The 20,762-nt window shown below is 38.1% G+C and overlaps 1 protein-coding gene across 4 annotated transcripts; it reads left to right on the top strand.

The window, feature by feature from the left end:
- Nucleotides 1-274: 274 nt before the first annotated feature.
- Nucleotides 275-20,086, top strand: dnmt3ba (DNA (cytosine-5-)-methyltransferase 3 beta, duplicate a). Of its 4 annotated transcripts, XM_042004028.1 has the most exons (27): nucleotides 275-290; nucleotides 802-979; nucleotides 2,004-2,138; nucleotides 3,442-3,587; nucleotides 5,085-5,220; nucleotides 5,318-7,041; nucleotides 7,132-7,261; nucleotides 7,379-7,438; nucleotides 7,682-7,725; nucleotides 8,049-8,198; nucleotides 10,423-10,488; nucleotides 10,591-10,740; nucleotides 10,849-10,956; nucleotides 11,105-11,234; nucleotides 11,488-11,604; nucleotides 11,710-11,754; nucleotides 11,837-11,916; nucleotides 12,030-12,142; nucleotides 13,356-13,539; nucleotides 14,415-14,499; nucleotides 14,727-14,872; nucleotides 14,954-15,044; nucleotides 15,119-15,267; nucleotides 15,386-15,471; nucleotides 15,560-15,629; nucleotides 15,737-15,855; nucleotides 16,984-20,086. In XM_042004028.1, exons 2-27 carry the CDS (start codon nucleotides 895-897, stop codon nucleotides 17,123-17,125), a joined length of 4,491 nt encoding a protein of 1,496 aa, XP_041859962.1. In that variant the 5' UTR covers nucleotides 275-290; nucleotides 802-894; the 3' UTR covers nucleotides 17,126-20,086. The 4 variants fall into 4 exon arrangements, with proteins under 4 accessions (XP_041859962.1, XP_041859961.1, XP_041859965.1 ...); XM_042004027.1 differs by lacking the exon at nucleotides 275-290 and having other exon boundaries at nucleotides 748-979; XM_042004030.1 differs by lacking the exons at nucleotides 275-290; nucleotides 802-979 and adding an exon at nucleotides 1,696-1,881 and having other exon boundaries at nucleotides 16,984-20,085.
- The last annotated feature ends 676 nt before the right edge of the window (nucleotides 20,087-20,762 follow it).

The raw sequence follows: 20,762 nt of genomic DNA, 5'->3' as shown, positions 1-20,762 counted from the left end.
AAATGGTAGATACATGAAGTTTATCGCTGTAGACATTTTGGCCTGTCAAGTCTCAAAGACCACACATTGATAAGCTTTAACATGATTCATGTAAACTCCAGTAGGCTACAGTATTTTAAGATTTTCGCTCAGTGCCATGTCAGGCTCGTGGGCTTGGGTGTTTATAACCGATTGTCTGGTGGGGGGAAACACAAAAAGGTTACTAGTCTTTAGTTGGGACACTAACTTTGTTAGCGTTGACGGGTCGGTTTCGCCACGTCAACCACTGGCCTGTAACGCCATTATGAGAGGTTAGGCCTACAGCCAGCGACGCACCATCTGCAGGAAAACAGCCGCCATTTTAAATGTTCGCGAAAGCTGTCTGAAGATGTGCGACGCAAAACCAGTCGCATTTTTATTTTAGTGTTTTGGTTCGCTTCACAATCCACTTGCAATAGCATAGTTTGTTAGGCTATACTTAAATTACACTTCACTAGTGTTTCAGCACCGTCGCGAAAGACATGACTTGAATCAAATTTAATTTTCTTTTATTATTCTTATTTTTTAAGTCGTAGCTTTTGTTACATTTCTAATGCAACTGCTAAATAAGATATAACCTGTTACTATTGCGAATGGCAAATTTGCTGTCAGCAATGTTTGTCCGTTTATTTGCTCGGTATTAAATGATTTTTTCAATAATATAATTAAATTAAAAAAAAAAAGTCTAGAGTGCAGTGCTTTTGTTTATAGAAATAAAGTAATAAAAAAAATCGACCACGAGTGACAACCTTTTTTCTTAAACCTGTGCTGCTCATTTCGCAGACGGGTGGGGATTTCGTTTGCAAGTTTCCTTGTTAGCGTCCAGCTACGGGGCAGCCTTCAGCATAGATCGTCCAATGGATCGTCCCGGGTTTTATGGACGTCACACAAGGGCCGGTGCAGCGCGTGAAGCGCGAAGCAGAGGAGGAGGACCGTTTGTTCCTACAAGGAAACGGACCGGGTAAGCCACTCACGATCTAACTATTTTCTAAGTGCAAAACAAGGAGTTTTTGTCCAATTCGGACCATATATGTTAAAGGTACTTTGCGGCTGATTTACGCATGCTCATGTTGTTTTCATTGTCCTGCTTCAGCCATCTGCTGCTTCTCAAAACAAAGACCGGCTCAGGCAAATATACGGTGATAGTAGTTGGAGCCGGGCATTTGTTACAGAAATAGCACTCGAATACGCAGATAGACAGTAATAACGTGGCTACATGTAATGTAAATGCTACAGGATTGTGACATATTTTAAATTTCGCGCTTCACGTAACAGAAACATTGTTTTCCTCGATGCATTACATGCCCGCCAAGCCTAAGGAGCACAAGTGAAAGTAAGAACAAAATGCTGGAAACAAATTCACACCGTATAAATGAGATGGGGCGACTCGAAATGATTGTTATTGTTATGGCAAGGATACTTAGAATTTGCGTATCCACGGTACATCGAGAAAGGTAAATAGGGTGTTGTAAAGTTAAACACTGCTTGTCAGGAAAAGTTGTGTTCATTGGAGAGGTTCGCGGCTAAAGACAAACAACGCGAGAGTTCCTTTCCTATACATTGAGGAGGGGGAGGAGAGAGAATAACATCGTGGCTCAAGTGTCCCGCATCGCTCAGCTGCAGCATAACCTCGATTTTCAAATGTAGACATGAGAAGAAGAGAAACAGAAACATCCTATATCGAGTACTGAAGAGTCTAATTTAGCAGGGAAACCCTGTTGTCTGTAATCAATCAGACAAAGGGGAATTGGGTAATCCTCTCTGTGGTCTAGTCTCACTTGACAACCCTACCCCTCCACCCTGGACCCCTCCTTCAAATCAGTCATGGGATTAACACTAGCACTGGCAACGCTGACAAAAAGGGTAACCAACCCTGCAGACTTGTGAATCAACTTCAACCAAACATCTGCTTATTTTCTCCCAAAATGACTTTCTCTGATTATTGAATGAATGAATTCCGATACAGATGTTGGTTTCATCCTCAGTGTGCTGCAAAATGGAGAGTCCAGAGGTTGTGCCGCCAGAATCCTTGAAAGATAAATCCAGTCGTTTTTATATCGTCACCTGGATCAACAAACTCCTGAAGACAAACTTCAAAGATGTGCGAGAGATGGGTTCAGGTGATTTGTCTTAATGCATGTTTCCACTGGCTGTGGTTTATCTTACTTTAAACAAACTGAAAGCTCAAGTTTCCACTTTACCTGCTCTAATGTGGCAGTTTTGAAACCTCATAGGTTAAATTGTACATTTCTCTTCATCTGCTCGGATATCAGTTTTATTTGACCATAACACAGCTTTAGTAATAACTGCAGTTACTGTGTTAAATCAACTAGAATAGACTAGTAGTAGTATGTCCACCTTGATTTCTTTGGTATGATTATTGTCAAAGAAATAATCACAGTTCTACAATTAATATGCATTAATTAATTTCACAACACTATAAATGTGTGACATCATATAAACATTCCTTATAGGTCATTGAGTTGTATTTATTTCCATCTTATGAGACCATCATAATAAAATAAAATAAAATAGAAACAATGTAAAGTAACCAAGAAGTCTCATTCCAACTAAATCCCCTCTGCTCTGTAAACAATAAATAAATAGCTCTGGATTTGACCCAGAGAGAACAGATGGAAAAGGCTCCACGACCTCCACCTGGACCTGGGAGGCTTCTTTCTGTAAACTACATTATAAAAACGGTTTTGAACATTTCTTTTGAACCCCAGTAGAAAATTTAGAAACACAGGAAAAACAACAAGCTAGCTTTGACTTCCAGTTGTCTTTTAGCAGAATAGCTGCTGTTGGAGGTACAAATAATATCGGAGCAGTGGAAATAAGTAAACCATATGTCTGTAGTTAATTGTTTCTTCTACAGATCATTGCACACTGACAACTAAAATGCATCAACCTTCAGTTATTTCTCATTTGTGATATAACGTTCAGTGAGCCCTGCTGATGTTTTATTTCAATGTTACATTCGATAAACATTAAAGTAATTAAACTAAATGATGGAGAATTTATCTTTAGCATAAAAAGCTGGTGGTTGTCCTGCAGGTTTCCTCCTTTTTCTGAAACGTTTTATGTTGCACTTTAAAGGCTGGCGAGCTTGTCCTCTACAGTTGCACCTTGCACCGTACTCCCTCTGAGGCAACCTGTAACTCAAAACATGCAACACAAGCAGCAACACACTGATGTTGTGTAACGTCATTGCACTGATCTGTTCAGACATAATCCCTTATGGAAAGTGACAATTTTAAGGGATCTTTACGATTAATTTATTGTACTGTTTATTACTGCGATCTATTGTGGAATAAACCCTGTCTTAGACTCATTTTGTGAATATTGCTGTTAAATAAGAGCAAGTAATAGTTGGTCCTTCCAGGCACAGAGATAACAATGTCTGAACGGTTGTTCCATCAGGTGCATGTTACTGCCAGATGATGGACCGCACCTTTCCTGGATCTGTTGACATGACCAAGGTGAAATTTGATGCTCAAAGTGAAGATGACTGTAAGCACAACTTTGCTCTACTCCGTGACGCTTTTAGCAAGAAGGGCATTACAAGGGTATGTACTTCCTTCAGAAGAAAAAAATGTATTAGAGTGAATTAAGAAAATCTCTTCAGTGTGAGTAAAATGCGTCCTCTGAGTGTGTACACTGACCCATTGACCAAAAATTTGGAGATCTGTTAGAAACACCAGTTTGTTTGGAGAAAATGGAAAAGCAGTTCAACTATCAGCATATTTTTGTCACAAATGAATACAACTCTCTACGAAAACTGTGACACTGCACAAGTTAATCAAAGTGATGACACGGTGGATGTGTGCCACAATCAAACTAAAGGTGCTAAAATAAATAAACGAAGGTGAGCGAATTAATCTGTGGACAGCTAGCAAGTCAGGAGCCTTCAGTCTTTCAGATATTGTTCAGTTTTGCATTGATGTTCCTCACAACCTTATTCAGACAAACTTGTGCAGTAAGACTATACAGTAAGCAAGTTGTAATACTAAAACCTTTATAAAGTCTCAGCTGTCTCACATCATATTGTATCGCCATAGCAGTCGATAAACAGAAGCAGCTGAAAATGTCACTTTTCTATATGTATACTCAAACATATTTATATTATTTATGAAGTATTATTTATTAAACAATGAAAAGGTCTTAGGCAATCTTACTAAATGATGGTGGGTATATTTGTATACCTTTGTTTACACACATGCCACCTGTTTCCTAGTGTTGTCTCTCCTTTGTACTGTAAAGGTGTTACTGGTTGTGTCATGATGCTTTAATGGTTTTAGGGTGGAGTAGTAGCCTAGTGGTTACAGAGGTGGGTTTGGCTCTGCAGGACTGTCTAGGTCTGGCAGGAGGCAAACCACTGTGCAAGGTCCTTAAACCCCTAACTGTTCCCAGAGCACCGACATATGGCTGCTCTCTAGTGAATCTAGACGTGGGAAAAATGCAGAGTCTAATTTCCCAATTGGGATTAATTAAGTAAAAATTATTATTCATTATTAAAGAGACAAAAGTGACAGACACTGAAAATAAATCTATAAATGAACACATTGAATTTTAATATATTGCAGCCTTCAAGTGAATTCTAAGTGTAGGCGTTACTTGCATATATATGTATATATATTATATATATAGGCAAAGCAAGTTTATTTGTACAGCACAATTCAATGACAGGATGACTCAAATTGCTTTACACAAACACTGAAACATCAGAAAAAAAGAGACATGATTTAAAATTAAAAACACAATAGAAAGAAAAAGAAAGAACATGAGATAAAACAGTATTAAAGCATCAAGTTTAAAAATTCAAGCTCAAAATAAACAGGGTAGATTTGGACTTTTAAACAAAAATATTCAAATACAGCAGAGAGCAGGTGGGTCTTTAACCTGGATTTACATAAACTGAGTGTTTCAGCTGATCTGAGGCTTTTTGGGAGTATATATATATATATATATATATATATATATATATATATATATATATATATATATATAATTATGTATTTCTTTTTTCTGTAAGGTGCAGTTTACTGTTCTTTGTGTTGATGCAGGACATCCCAGTCGAGGCGCTCATGAAAGGAGATTTTAAAAGAAGCTTTGAGTTCCTGAAGTGGTTCAAAGTATTCTACGCATCAAATGTGAAAAGTAAAGACAATAACAGCCCAAATTCAACATCTCCTCAACTGTGTAAGTTTAAGTTAACATTTCCTTTTTTTTTATGATGGAATAAGTGTTACGTATTTGATCATCACATTTACACCACTTGTTTCTCTTACTTTGTCAGGCAATTCTAAATCGGAATCAGACACGGAAAAGAACGGCAGTGTAACGTCGAATAAAACATTTCCTTACACTGAAAAGTGGAAGGAAACTTTTGATTGGGCAGATCGTAGTAAACTTGGAGAGGAATATACCTACTGCTCCTCTTGTCGCACTAAACTTCACACATTTCATAAAGGCAGTGTTGAACTTAAGCGACACGAGGAGACAAGGAAACACAAGAAAAGGGCTAAAATCTCCAAGAGCAATGGCCTGCAAGGCCAAGTTTCCAAGCCACTGCCTTATAGCAAAGCAGCTGTTCGCTTCATTCGCTTTTTCACTGGATCCGCTAATTCTGAGCAGGTATCGAGACTATTGTTAAGCCAAAAGCTAGGGTTGCAGTACCACAAATACATCGAGTCTGTTTTGCAGCATACTCCTTACTGTGTTTACATTTATGGAGGTGTAGCAGTAGGGAAGGAGGACAGTATCTCAGTGGTCCTCGTAGGTTTTTATGATGTTGAATCCTCCCGTCATTGTGTCTGCTTTTTGGATGCTCTTCAGTCGGCGGATGGTTCAGGAGATCAAACAGTGGCAGCGGTGGTGCAGACTTTGAAGAAATTTGGGCTACCCACAGATAATCTTGTTGCTGTTTATTTCAGCGGCGACCATGAAGCCTCAGAGCAGATCCACTCACAGCTCAAGCAGCTCAACCCAAACATCATAGCCTTAGGAGGCCTGTACACCATCGCTGATGCTGCTTGTCATGCTGGGGTTAAGGAGCTCTCCAGTCAGACTCAAAAGTTGATGGAGGACATTCATGCACACTACTTGTCCTGCTCTACTAAGAATGACAACTTGAAGGCTCTTTTTAGCTCAGATGACATTGAAAACAGCACACCATTTTACCCGAACACCAGCTGCCTTAGATTTTGCCAGTTCGTGATGAAAATTTTGGAGAAATGGGCAGATCTCATCTTTTACTTCAGCTCTTGTGACAAAAACGATGCACAAGCCAAATTAATCTGCTCGCAGTTGAAGGATCCCAAGGTCAAGGCAACATTTATGTTCCTGAAAGAGGCCCTAAAGCCTCTGCAGAATTTTCAGACGAAAACACAAGGAGCTTCCTGGGCTACAATGCCGCGCGTCCTAGAGGAAGCTAGTACCCTGCTTGACACATACACCTCTCATTTCCTTCAGTCGCATGCTGCTGCTCACTACCTCAAAGGACATGATGCTCAGATTCTTACAAACAAAAAATCCCACCTTCAAAGCCCTAAATTCAGTCAGGATGGGAGAGCTGTAGAAAATTTCCTAAAAACATCTGATGCTGTAGACTCACTGCCACAGTTGCAAGAAGAGGCTCTGTCTTTCTACATTGCAGTCACAAGTTGTATTGCAGAGGAGCTGCCTTTAAGTGGCAAGGTGCTAAGAAGCATCGCTCAGCTGCTAAACCCTGAAAAATGGCTGCAAGTGACAAATAAGGCAGTAGAAGAGTTAGGGACCAAGCTGGGAGTCTGCAGCTCCCCTGAGGAAGTCAAGCAGCTCATGCAGGAATTCACTGAGAATCAGTCAGTTGAGGAGAAAAAAAATAAAGAAGACAAGGACAACACAGCATTAGTTCCACTGGAGAAACATTGGGGCAGAGTACTGAAAGACAGCAAGCCCACCTCAGTCCTCAGGAAGCTCATTTTGACCCTGCTGTCATTCCCATGTCCTCCACTTGAAGCCAAGCAAGTTATTACTCGGGTATGTGAAGTGAGACCTGTGTCATATGATTTTATATATATTATTTGAGTTCAGCTAATTTCATCCATGTGGTGATGTTTGTACTATCAGGCCTTGGGGAAAGATGTCGTCCCTTTGTTTTCGGAAAGTGAAACCTTAACAGAAAGTGAGTGTGATGTCATGTCTGACAACAGTCTCTCTGATAGTGCCAACAGGAAGGATTCCCAGGTTCATATTCGAGGTATGAAAATTATATTCCATATAACAGAAAGTTAAAGTTTAATCTGATTTATATTAAAATGATAAATACATCAGCATGATATGAAAGTAATAAAATCACTTTCATCCCATTTTCTAGGAATAAATCGTCCTGATGTGCAAGTGAGGCCTTGCGAAGTTCGCCTTACAAAGATGAACTGTAAGACCATTTAGTTTTTTTAATTAGCAAAACTGTATTTAAGAAAATACATTTCATTGTTGAGTCATACATTTATTTCTTAAATAAGGTTTATCTTAATGAGGGTTTTTAAAGTAGAAAACTACGATATAATGAGCAGTAGGTTCAGGATGTCGACACCCACAACACTTGGAATTTAAACACATCAGAATGAAGTTATGATGCCTCTAAATTTAATGCTAAATATAATTTTTGTCTCCAAAGATCTACCTGATCATTCAGGATTGAATGGGACCCCAACAAAAGAGGTGACAGTTATCTTCTTATGTTTGTCTGCTGCTTCTTGACCTCATGCATCTACATGGGGAAAAAGTCTGATCTTTTATGTCCACATAATGTGACGGTACTGACTTTAGAAGTAAATATTACCAGCTCCAGCTCAAAGCAGTATAACACAAGAAAATATGTTTTGTGGCATAAATCTTTGCCACTTAAGCTTCATCTACTAACAACCTGCTGCTTTTCTTTACTCTCCTCACCTGTAAGGCTGATGTGATCAAGTTGCCTACCTGAAAGTGTGTGTTTTGTAATAATTTACATGTACGTGATATTTGGGTGTGCTGTCTCTCAGGGAACCTGTAGGGGCGGTTTTGGCTGGGAGAGCACCTTACGCCAAAAGCCACAGGCCCGTACAGTGTTTCAGGCTGGTGCAAACACCTGGTCCAAACCCGTAGATCTTGATACCAACAGCAAAAATGGTCTGGAGTCCAAAGATGAGGTGGTAGGTATACTCATGTAAAGTCTTGTAAAAAGAAGGTACATCCTCTTACAATTACAAAAATGTTTATGGATCTGGACAAAATAAAATATCATCTGGTTGCTCCTGGATTTTAAAATGAGGAAAATAATCCAATAGCGCACACATACATATATTTGGAAGTAATACCTGCAGGAGTGATAAAATCTGAATTTTGTAGCCAGTTTCATAAAAAAAAAAGCTCACAATTCATTTAACTTGAACAATGTCTGAGCAGAGATTTTGGTTAAACTTGCATATACAATGATCTCCCTTAGTTAGAATCAGCAGAATTAAACGTTTTTTCACACAGTATCCGTCATGACTTCAGACATACTTTGGTTAATAGGTCAATTACCTTCTCGAGCACGTATACTCAAACAAAAACACCAAATCAAACTTTTCACTGTAGCTGAACTGTGCATGCAGTTGGATCGACTGACTGCAAGGTGTTCAGGTTTTGTGGCTGCATATCAGTTCTTTCACTCTTATACCAACATGCATATTTGTTGTGGAAGCAGTTTCCCAGAAAGGGTCTAAGTTAGACCAAGAGTAGATGTAATCTAGAACCGTTAGTCTTGGCTTTACAGTGGTTTTCTAGAGAGATTACCAACACTTGGACTATGGAGTCTTACAATTAGTGTAAATCTGCTGATGTTAGGCTGAATTACCGGATTTTTGGACCTAAAAAATCTAAAAATATTATGGAAAATCAGATCCTAGGAAAACAGCGCCATGGAAAAGAGAATGTTGTAATAAAACTTTACTAGAAAAAACTTCTTTAAAAATATAACAGCTTGAAAACAACCAATTAGACGTAAACAGCAAAAAAAAATAATATTGCAACTCCACCTGTGATTACTTAAATTAAATTTACAACAATACAATAAATTTATTTACATAAGAATTGTGAGTTGTCTTTATGACCTTTATTACTGTTCTCGGGTCTAAGTTCACACTGCAGGTCCTAACACTCGATTTATTTTTATTTTTTCTCAGTTTTTTACATTATGACAGTCTATGACCCTAAAGTGACCCCCATGCACACGCAACATTTTTATGGAGGTAAATGTGGACGCTAAACGTTAGCGTGTGTACCAGTGTTGAAGTTGTTTCACAGTCGAATCCCAAAATTCTGACACATATTGTTTCATCCAGTTTACATTTGTTCTTGGTGCATCCTTCCTCTTTCTTAGCTATAAGCATCGTTACAACAAAGAAATAATCGACTAAATACAAATTTCCTTACTTTTTGTGTCAAGTTTAGTTATTTTAAAGAGGTGTTCGCGTTTTATTATGATCGCTTAAGTTGCATAGTAACACTAACAAGTAAACTCAAATGCAAACAGTTAGTGAGGACTTGATTTTTCTTGATTTCTGTCCTGATTCATATTACATTATCACTGAATGAGGGTGTACTTTCTTTATCACATGACTGTATACTACCAGAATAACAATTACTTATGAAATGAAAGGAAAAATCAGTCTTTAAATCTATAAATCAGTTTCCTAATTAGGAAACAGAAATATTAAAAGCAAAATGCAACAACCTCATCCTAAAATTTGGCTTGTATTTAAATGAATTACTATATAAAATGTTATTGTACTTGTAAGAATTAAAACTCTAGACAGTTGGCATTGATACTGATGCATTCAACCATTCACTGAATATAAATGTTAAGTGTAGTCCTCAGCAAGTGTTACAGATGTGTTTATAATTTTTACTTTCCTTAGGTAGTCATTTCAAATTCATGTATTTTTCCAGCTGTGCGGAGCTCCCATTAACATCAGGATTGACAAATTGGTTTAACAGTTTACAGATCATGAAGGGAAACATGTCATTTGACTGAGTGGTCGGCATCATAAGCTCTTTCCATGCTGACTGTCACTAAGACTTTAATTTATTACACAAATTGTATGAAAACTGAACAGAATCTGATCTTTTAACACATTTCAGATTCATTAACTTATTTCATGTAATGAAATGTGAGAGCAGACACGAGCAAATATGGCTGACCTGACAGTAATTTCGTGCCTCTGATGTTCAGATTTTGAACTACATGAACGGATGTGAAACTGCATCACTGATCAAAGGCTCCTTGTTTTTTTCTATTAATACATTTTATTAACAAAGATATAAGCATGTTCTCGCCTAAACTGTGTGTTGCATTTTAACTTCTTTGATGTTCTAAATTCGCCTTACTTTTAGGTGGAAGAAAGTTCATCTTCCGGTAAAGCCACACCAACCAGAGCACGGCGCAAAAATAACTACCAGGTGACGTTAGTCCACCATCATGTCGTAGTAAATATCTGAGTCAGATTCTCATGTGTGTTTGATCCATTGCAGCTGATTTGCTTGTCTTCTGGTTCTCCACAGGATGGAAAAGGGTTTCCAACGGGAGAGCTGGTGTGGGGCAAAACAAAGGGCTTTACCTGGTGGCCGGGGATGGTGATGCCTTGGAAGACCAAATCTCCTCCCCCAGGCCTGCGAAGGGTGGAGTGGTTCGGAGATGGGAAGTTCTCAGAGGTTAAATGATAAGTGCTTTGCTGCTCTTTTTATTTCGTATATACTTATTTGTTCAAGTTGCAGAAACACTGGTCAGATTTGTTACACCAACAATGGTTTCTGTTGCAGATCAATGTTGAGAAACTGCTGCCATTTGGTGCCTTCAGTCGGTGCTTCTGCAAAAATTCCTTTGCCGGCTTGCCGTTGTACAAGGAAGCCATCTACCAAATCATTGAGGTAATTCGAATGTTTCTGTTCATGTGAAGCGACTGATTTACATCCTCAGCTCTCAAACAGGTCTTCCTGTGTAGATGTTCATGTGTAATGAAGCTGAGCTAATCTGGTGCCAAAGCTTCAGACTTTAGACTTTCTTTGCTATCTGTAGTTGGTGAGTGAGCGATGTGGGAAGTCTTTTGCTGAAGCAGACGGTAATAGAGAAAAAGAGCTAAAGATGATGGTGGACTGGGCTTTTGAAGGATTTCTGCCTCGTGGACCTGAAGGATTTACACCTCCTGGTATGTGGATGTTTTTAAACCTTTCCAAAATGTCTTTTTTTAATACCTGAGTGATGTATTTGTTTCATCTTACAGTTTATTGTGGTGATCCTGTTCATAGCTCAGTTTGCTCACGACCAATTAAACACAAGTTTTCCTCTGTCATCTGCCTTAATGATGAATTTTTAAAATAAATTTCCTGAAATATGTTATAAAGCCAGGATTTGGTTGTATTTTTTTTCTTTTTTGGATCCATTTTTTCCTGGTCTTCAAGAGTCCACCTTACATCAGGAATCATCCGACAACTCGCTGTCTGACAACCAGCCGCCACCAAAAAGAAAATATGTCTTTAAAAACAAGTCAAATGCCCTCATCATCTCCTACAACAGAGGTTTGTTTTACTTTTTAAAATTTTTGGAAATGTTGGAGAAACAAGCGAGATTTCTACACTGAAATTGTCCTTCTCATTTTTATTTGTTTTAACTTGTTTTTACAGAATCAATAGCTGAGAAAGTCAGAGAGCAAGGCAGAACAATTGAAAGTAAGTTACAAGTTTGTGATTTAAAATTATTTGCATGAACTCAGAATGATTCTTATGAAGCTAATGGTTTTTTGTTGTTTAGATTTCTGCTTGTCTTGCGGATCCACTGAGATTTATGTGCTGCATCCACTGTTTGAAGGTGGTCTTTGTATAAGATGCAAGGTAATCTATTAACACAGCAGCTTTCCCAGCCAAGCACCCAACTGTTAAACCAACCTTCCTCTGAAACACAGCTGCCATTAACATTTGTTGCACCTGACCTTCACTGTTCGCAGGACAACTTCACAGAGACTCTGTATCGCTACGATGAAGATGGCTACCAGTCGTATTGCACCGTGTGCTGTGCAGGCACAGAGGTCATTCTGTGTGGCAACACCAGCTGCTGCAGGTAAACAGGTTGTTGCTCACTACTGCTGAAAAACCAAACTAAGTTAATTACAAAGAATGTGCATGTGACGTCACCCCGGCTACTGTTTACATCGACACTTTCTGTTCATCTGTGTGTATTCATTTCTGATTAATGAATATATTCCGATGGTTATAAAAGGAAAAGACAGATAAATAAATGTACATGATTAATTAAAGCAGTAAAACTATGAACTTTTTCAAAAAATATGAGAAAGTAAATTTATTTATTCCAAGAACAAAAAAAAAAATAGAAAAACTTTTAGTGAATCTGACGGCAGATTTATACTGAAACGTCTGGAACCAGCAAACAGTCTTGGAGAAAAGCGATGTTCTCGTCTCTACATGGAGTTTCATCCAGATCGGTACCGTTTCATTTAAAATCACGCACTTGTTGCGTCTGCAGCCAGTCACTCTTTCTCCATGAATTCACTCATCCGGTTCATCTAGCTGACACGTTGTATTTGCAGCCATCTTTACATAAGGCCCAAATCTTTCCTTTACATCCAAACCACGGTCAGCCAGAAGCACATCACCTCAATGTGTTCATCCAACGTATTCACTGTACTGCACCTCGAAGGAAGTGGAAGGATGAAAATCTGCTGGTTAATTTCCTTTTTGTGTGCCGATTGTGAAGCTGCCGCTGCAGCCGAGAAAAAATGGTGAAATAAAATTCTCGCCAGAAATTATGAATAAGATGGAGATTAGAAAGATGAGAGCCACTTCTGAACCGATGTAAATAGAATACAAGTTCCTCCTGAACCCTGAAATGAAGAATCATCCCGCAGTTCTGTCCCTGGTGACGTCAGGTCTCTAGCAAGCTTTTTCTGAAACATTTCATAGTTTAATCACCATTTGTGTGCAGTCTTATGTCAGATGTTGAGAAGTGTAACACTGACGGCTCGACCAATCAGACAGAAAAAACACTCCTTAGTTTTCATATTAAAGTTAAGCCCCATTTCCACCAGCAGGTCCAAATTATTATTTTGGAAATTCTCATCACCTAAACAAAAACAAAAATCTTCAAGTAGTCCTAAAGTTTGATTTGTCCATATTCCAGCAGGAATTCTGATTACTCTAATCAACCAATGGATGAAAACGGATCATCTCCCACTATGTTCTCCCAGATATCTCATTTGGGTTACCCTCGTCCTTCTCTCTCATGCATGTGCATGCGTGTTCTTGGTTTCCTGCAGATGTTTCTGTAAAGACTGCCTGGACATCCTGGTGGGCGCAGGTACTTTTGACAAACTAAAAGATGTTGATCCTTGGAGCTGCTACATGTGCCTGCCATCCCAGTGTGAAGGAAACCTTAAACTCAGACCAGACTGGAGTGCTAAGGTTCAAGACCTTTTTGTCAACAACAGTGCCATGGAGTTTGTAAGTACCACACTTATTAGGTTTGTTTTGTGTTTAGCTTAAGTCTTGTTCAACAGTAATTTCAGTGGTTTAAGGACATTATTATCCTCCAATAAGTCACATTATTGTGATTGTTTGACTTTCAAGCTGGTTGTGTCACAAGTGACCTCCCTGTGGGGTTTTTGAAATTGTAGAACTTCCAAACTTGGACTGCCAGAACAAAATGACATTGTTTTGTTTTCAACACCCTGAGAGCAGGAACAAAGTTCTCTGTTCTTGTGGAGTATGTAACAGCCTTTTCAGGTTTCTGCAGCTCTGCATGAGATTTTAATTTGCAGTGCAGACATACGTCTTAGGACATTTTGATCTGTACTCGTGTTGGAAAGACAATAAAGAAAGTTAACCTTACCAAATCGTCCTTTGTGTTCTGACCGACGGTGAACATCATAACCTTCTTACCAACACCTAACAGTCTTCTGTAAATATCACTAATAACTCAACTTTGACTGGAGTGGAACTACTAATTATGGATTTGTATAAGTGATTCAGATATAACTAGGATTGATACAGAGGTAAACAGTATTACACTGCTATATTTTACGTGATACACATTTAAGAAGAGGAAGTAAGGGGTCATATTGGTGGTACTCGTCTACTTTCAGCATTACTAATGGGAGCAGTGAGCAGGACATGTTTTAATAGTTTTAACTGAGTGAGAATTGGTTTTGTGGCCACTCATTGTTTGGGTTATGCATATGAGGATGTGTTTCCTTTGCTGTGAGAAGCTGTCAGCATGTCAGAAGTGCTTCTGCATTTATTTCTGGACCAGGTTCAGGTTAGAAGTTCAGGTTTGATCTATTCGTCTTTCTAATTTACCATTTTTTTTTCAACCGCAGGAGCCCCACAGAGTTTATCCCTCCATCCCTGCTGACCAGCGTAAGCCAATGAGGGTGTTGTCACTTTTTGACGGCATTGCAACAGGTAGGTTAACGTAGTGAACTAGTGGAGTAAACAATATGTTTTTAAACCAAACTCTGCCAGTATAAATAATGCTTCAGTTAAAATACTGATGAAAAACCTTAGAGGCTTCTTTTGAACACTTATCTAAATCAAAAGCACAAATCAATACAGTAATGGGAGTTTACATGTCATAAATACTCTTTGGTTTTTCTTATTAACCTGCTTGTATTACCCTGGCTTCATGGCAGGATATCTGGTGCTCAGAGATTTGGGTTTTAAGATTGAGCGATACATCGCTTCAGAGATTTGTGACAATTCCATCGCAGTGGGAATGATAAAGCACAAAGGGAAGATTGAATATGTCAATGATGTTCGCACCATTACAAGGAAACATGTGAGTACAGGCTGCAGGAGCATCTCTCTCTATACAAATCTCAAAACACTGTGAGCTACAATCAAGATTTGTGTCTTTTAGCTGGCTGAATGGGGTCCCTTTGATCTTCTGATTGGAGGCAGTCCATGCAATGACCTGTCCATGGTCAACCCTCTTCGAAAAGGATTATATGGTATGCAGCTTTTATCCTTCTCTTAAAGGTTTTTTGCATAGTGAAGACTTACCCCGTTTGTATTTTTCCTGCAGAGGGCACTGGAAGACTCTTCTTTGAGTTCTACCGCATACTGACCTTGTTGAAGCCAAGGAAGGAAGACAACCGTCCATTCTTCTGGTTGTTTGAGAACGTGGTTTTCATGAGCTCACATGATAAATATGACATTTGCAGGTTTCTTGAGGTGATTTTCTTTGATTGTTGCTCAGAGTATTCTGTCAGCCTGATAGACGGAAACAGACTGCTGGAAGTTTTAAAGCTCATTATTTAAATTCTTTCTTTTGTTTTTTTTTCCTTCCCAGTGTAATCCAGTTCTTATTGATGCAGTAAAAGTCAGTCCTGCTCACAGAGCACGCTACTTTTGGGGAAACATACCTGGAATGAGCAGGTATATACAAACACTGAGAAATGAGAAGATAATTATATCTTTGCAAAATGTTAATACTGAGTTTACACTTCTGTCTGTTTTCCTTTAGACCTATCGCTATATCTCTAGATAACAGAGCGACGCTTCAAGACTGTTTGGAAGTTGGCCGCATGGCAAAGGTAAGAAACATTTGTTTCATGGATTTGGTGCATCTGTTCACCAAATAATTGAAATGAAATGTGGTGGTTACATTTTGTGATTTTTAATATGCCATCTCTACCTATAGTTTGACAAAGTTCGCACAATCACAACAAAATCAAACTCTATAAGGCAAGGGAAGATGGGGCCACTCCCTGTCACCATGAATGGCAAAGAGGACTACCTGTGGTGTACTGAAATGGAACAGTAAGTAAACACAGAACACTAATTTATAAGATAATATAGACAAGTAAGGGTGTCAGGATTGGGTATAAAAGCAGCATTCAGTAAGGTCTCGTGTTTTCAAATAATCAATAAGTTCTTGTAAAACTAAATTAAATCAATGCAAGATTACAAAGATCTTTGATCTTTTAAAGTCCACAGTGAGTAATATTGTGAAAACCTTAATCTATTTAGGGAAAATCTGAGTGTACAAAGGCCAAGAACAAAGACCATTTCAAGCCCTCCGGTACTACACACCAGAATCCATTATGCCACTGTGGTGAATGTGTACCATGGAAAACGTCCTTACTTAACACAATAGCTGCATTCAGACATGTTATTTGAAAGTGTGTTACTCAATGGAAAAACATCGACTCTGCACAGAAACACAGTTCTCAGGTCAGAAGCGCATCTCTGATTGATAGAAAGACAGTGAGCTTGTTAATATGCACACCAAAAAACCTGATGATTAACTGATTTCTGGAGTCAGATAACTCAAGTGATCATGTAGAAAGCTTAATTTGATATCCTTTTATCAGATAATGGCAGTTATCTGATTATGAGAAATTGGATTAACACATGTAGATTTCTCCCTCTTTGTGCATGTAGACCCACAATATCTGATTTTTTTTTTTTTTTTGTTTGCACTGTGTCGCTTCATTTCTGTTCAATGTCACAATTCTTTTCTAATATTTCAGAAGTGTACACGTCAGATCATATTATTAAAATTATCTGATTACTCCCAGATATCAGATTTTTTTTTTTTTTAAATTATTCTTTATTTGGTTTTTAACAATATAGAGCAAGACAAGACAAACAAAACAAAAACAGGAAAAAAAAGATATCAGATTTTAATGGTCATGTAAACGAGCTCAATGAAATATATTCTGTGGTCAAATTTAGCTCCTTTAGTCTCGCAGTTTCCCTTTTTTTATGGCAAATCCTTGGTTTTATGTTTTTGTGGGTCATTTGAAGGCCGAATTTAAAGAATAATGGTTAAATCCACATAATGTTGAGGCAGGTCATTGTGAGTTGGTGGTCAGATGTTTCAGTACATGCACACAGAGTTAGAAAATTATTTGACTTTATTTCCTATTTGGTCTACTTTTAAAGGGTCTTTGGCTTCCCCAAACACTACACGGATGTGAACAACATGGGTCGAATGCAAAGGCAGAAAGTCCTGGGTCGCTCCTGGAGTGTCCCCGTGATCCGCCACCTCTTTGCCCCATTGAAGGATTATTTTGAATGTGAATAGAGACAGTGAATCTCCGCATCAGAGCGGCTGTGATAAACCTAATGCCTTATGCTTCGCCGCTTTAATAGTTCAAATTCTGCTTTTTCTCCAAAAAAAAACCTAGTTTAGCATTTTGGCTTTTAGCTTTTTTACTCATTTGTTTTGTCAGTCATCCACGATCATCTGTCAAAAGTAGGCACAAACACTTTTCAAGTTATTTTCTTCCCTATTTTTAACTTTCCTTTCAGAAATGATGTCGATGTGATTGGATAATGTTACACAAACCACAGGCCTGTGCTGCAAAGTGAGATGAGACAGTGTGCCATCTTTGGGTTTTACTCAGGTGTTTTTTTATATCACATCTCAAACCTTATTCAGAATTAAAATAGCACCTTTTACACTTTCAGATGAAGGTGGTCCTGATGCACCTTTGTTACTAAACAAGACACTGTTGCAAATACAGAGGATGAATGTAGATTCAAAGTTGGTGCCCTACCGAGTTGGTAGCGGAGATCATACTGTCTGTGTTGATGGTGCTCTTGTTAGCTGCTTCTGCTACGTCTGCTAGTTGTTTTTAAGCACAGTGCTGAGCTGCTTCTGTCCTGGTCTGCACGAAGTACCAAACAGAAACAGCTGCAGGCTGATAAGTGTGTCTTTTCTGAGCCAATATGGAGCAACCAGTGTTTAAAAAGGGCTAATGACATGCAGCAGAGATGGTTTTATACATCATAATGCTCTGCTTTTTATCGTCATGATGACAACAATGAGACATATTTGTTGTATTTCTATGTTTTAGACTTAACTGGTTTAGTCAAATATGAATGCAGCATTTTTGTCACAGCATTTGATTTTAGTTCATATATTTTTTTCTCAATATAATGGGAATGGTTTGTAATTGGAGCATTTTAGCATCTGTAAGCTTTGTGTTTTAGCTGTTCTGCTACAATATCTGGACTTAGGTTAATCCTGCAGCTAAAATTAGTACTGAGTTAATGCTAATATTGCTATGTATAAATATAGAAGGTATAAATATGCCACAAAGCTTAGGAAATAATATTTCAGACTTAGGTTTACAGCATTTCTCCGTTGGCTTCAAGTGGCCAAATATCAATAATATCAAGTTTTATTTATTCACTTTTAAATGTTTCATGTATTGGTTATAAATAAGATGGTTAGCTTAAATGTGACTGTTCCTTCACTGAACTTGGTGCTACGTAACCTGAAAAGCCACTGAACTCACTTTGTGGTGCAGGTCCTGCTTTCTACCTCTTCACTCATTAACTGGGTAAATTCAAAATTTTTTTATGAAACATGTTGACTTTGTGTTTTTCTGATCTACTATAAACTGTACAAGGCATTTTGAGTCTGATCTAATCCTTTTCCTCCTGCTTAAAATCATGTGCCGTGATAAATATGCATAGGTTTTACTTTCCATTGTGATCATTGACAAAACATTTTAATCTTCTTTTTAATACTTTACATTGATGGTGCTCCACTGATTTAGTCTTAAATAGCCTCACTGTTTTAGCATTTTTATTCATATTTGAAATTATTTAAGGACTGTCATATACAGAAACCAAAAATATTTTTAACTGACTCACTGAAAACAAACTGTAACCTTTGTTGTGCAGCAAATAACTGATCTTTTCTAAAGTTTCCTAAAGTACCGTAACAATGGCTTTTACACATTTAATCTTTTGTACAACACACTTACTCTAGAAATAAATAACTTTTCGACACTTATAGCTTGAATGTGGCAACTTACTTTGTTAAAGTGAAGTTAAAAAGACGTTAATATTCGCTTTATAAAAACATGAGAGCTGCATGTGTTAAGCAACAACAAAGCCTACAAGCCTACTTGGTCCAAACCAAGGAATTCGTGTTGTTTTTAGAGCATCGTTTTTAAAAAATAAACAACAGAATATCAGAACTAATGAAAGATTAAGATTAATTCAAATTATTAAATAAGAGAAAACATTTTTATATCAGCAATAAAAGTGAGAGCACATTAAGAATCTCAGTCTGTCACAGCATCTAATGAAGATTAAAGACTTTCAATGAAGGTACGCTCATATCAACACGGCAAACCATCAACTGATCCAGCTCGTGTCATTTATGTTGGCCAGTTAATACTTGTTGGGGCTGAATTTACAACACAGTTAACATTTAGTTAGCTGTAGCTTTAGCGAAGTTGTACAACAGGTGTGTTGTGTAAACTATATTCAGCTGCCTGAGACTTGGATGATCATGTAAACGTTAATAAGGATGCTCTTAAAACAACATGAAGCCTTGTAGGTTTTGTTGTTGCTTAACACATGCCACGCTCATGTTTATTTTTTTTTTATTTTTTTAAGACTCCATATTTACCCCAAAAGGTAAAGGGTATGGTTCAGGAACCTTCAAACTATGAAATTACACACAATTGTGTTTTTATTTCTCACCTGTATCACAGCCTTTATTGAAGGATCGAGGTGCGGCTTTATTAGATGTGAGTTCATGTTAGTTTCTGTTTTTGACCACAGGTGATTATTTCACCATCTGTTCTAGATGTACGTGAAACACACATGAGGAATCAGGTCAAATGTTCTGATGTTGTCAAAGCTTAACTTGTTTGTGTGTGATGGTGCTTCAGTAACGGTGCTTTCTTTAGTTTTGTGCTGTTTTTGTTTTTTATCACTATTGATCCAGTGTGTTAATTAAATTGTGCATGTTTTTTTCTGAAATAAAGAAAATGTAGAAAAACTGTTTCTTGGTGAAAGATCAGGTGATTTTGAATAAAAATGTGTGATTTATGAACTTTTTAAATTTTTTGTTGGTCTTAATTAGATCTTGATTCTTGTTGATATGAAAGTTCTCCTTCAACCGTCACAGTGTGTTTCCATAACTTATAAATTTAGTCTAGTGTGATAATCTCCCAGTTTCATCAGTACATGTTCAATTATTTAACACAAATATCTAATCAGCCAGTCACAAGGTAGCAAATCAATGTATTTAGTCATGTAGACATGGTGAAGGTGACTCAGCATCAGAATGAGAAAGAAAGGGGATTTGAGCGACTTAACGTGGCATGGTTGCTGGTCTGAGTATTTCAGCGAGACTTCACGTCCAACCTTGAAACAGATGGGCTACAGCAGCAGAAGACCAAACCGGGTGCCTCCTGTCAGCTAAGAACAGGAGGCTACAATTCACAGACTCACCTACACTGAACAATAGAAGATGGAAAACGTTGCCTGGTCTGATGAGTCTCCATTTCAGCTCCACATTCACATGGTAGGGTCAGAATTTGGTGGAAACATCATGAAAGCATGGATCCATCCTGCCTTGGATCAATGGTCAGGCTGCTGCTGGTGTAACTGTGGGGATATTATCTTGGCCTACTTTGGGCCTCTTAGTACCAATGTGGTATGGTTTGAGCACCACAGCTGTTGTGGAATTTTTAGTTATCAAAGATCACACACTAAGTGAGAATCGAACAAAGTAGTTTTATTAAGAGCCGGCCGGCAATGAGAGTCACACAGTCAAAGGAGTTTGTCTGCGAGAGTCTGGGGAGATACAAGTGAGCTTAGTTAATATACCAGGCATGAGCTGATAACATCACAGTAGGAGGTCATTGTTTTAAATTCCTCACATAGCTGTTAACAAATGTTACGGAGTGAAG

The sequence above is a fragment of the Melanotaenia boesemani genome, chromosome 13, assembly GCF_017639745.1.
Source record: "Melanotaenia boesemani isolate fMelBoe1 chromosome 13, fMelBoe1.pri, whole genome shotgun sequence".
NCBI lineage: Eukaryota > Metazoa > Chordata > Actinopteri > Atheriniformes > Melanotaeniidae > Melanotaenia > Melanotaenia boesemani.
Note: the sequence above shows the minus strand (reverse complement) of the source record. Positions and strands in the feature narration are given on the sequence as shown.

Excerpts from the sequence above, each read along its gene's own strand:
- dnmt3ba (XM_042004028.1), top strand. The coding sequence starts at position 895 with ATGGACGTCACACAAGGGCCGGTGCAGCGCGTGAAGCGCGAAGCAGAG. Across the intron at positions 10,957-11,104 it reads CCATCTACCAAATCATTGAG|TTGGTGAGTGAGCGATGTGG; the intron begins GTAATTCGAATG and ends TGCTATCTGTAG. Across the intron at positions 15,856-16,983 it reads TGGTGTACTGAAATGGAACA|GGTCTTTGGCTTCCCCAAAC; the intron begins GTAAGTAAACAC and ends CTACTTTTAAAG.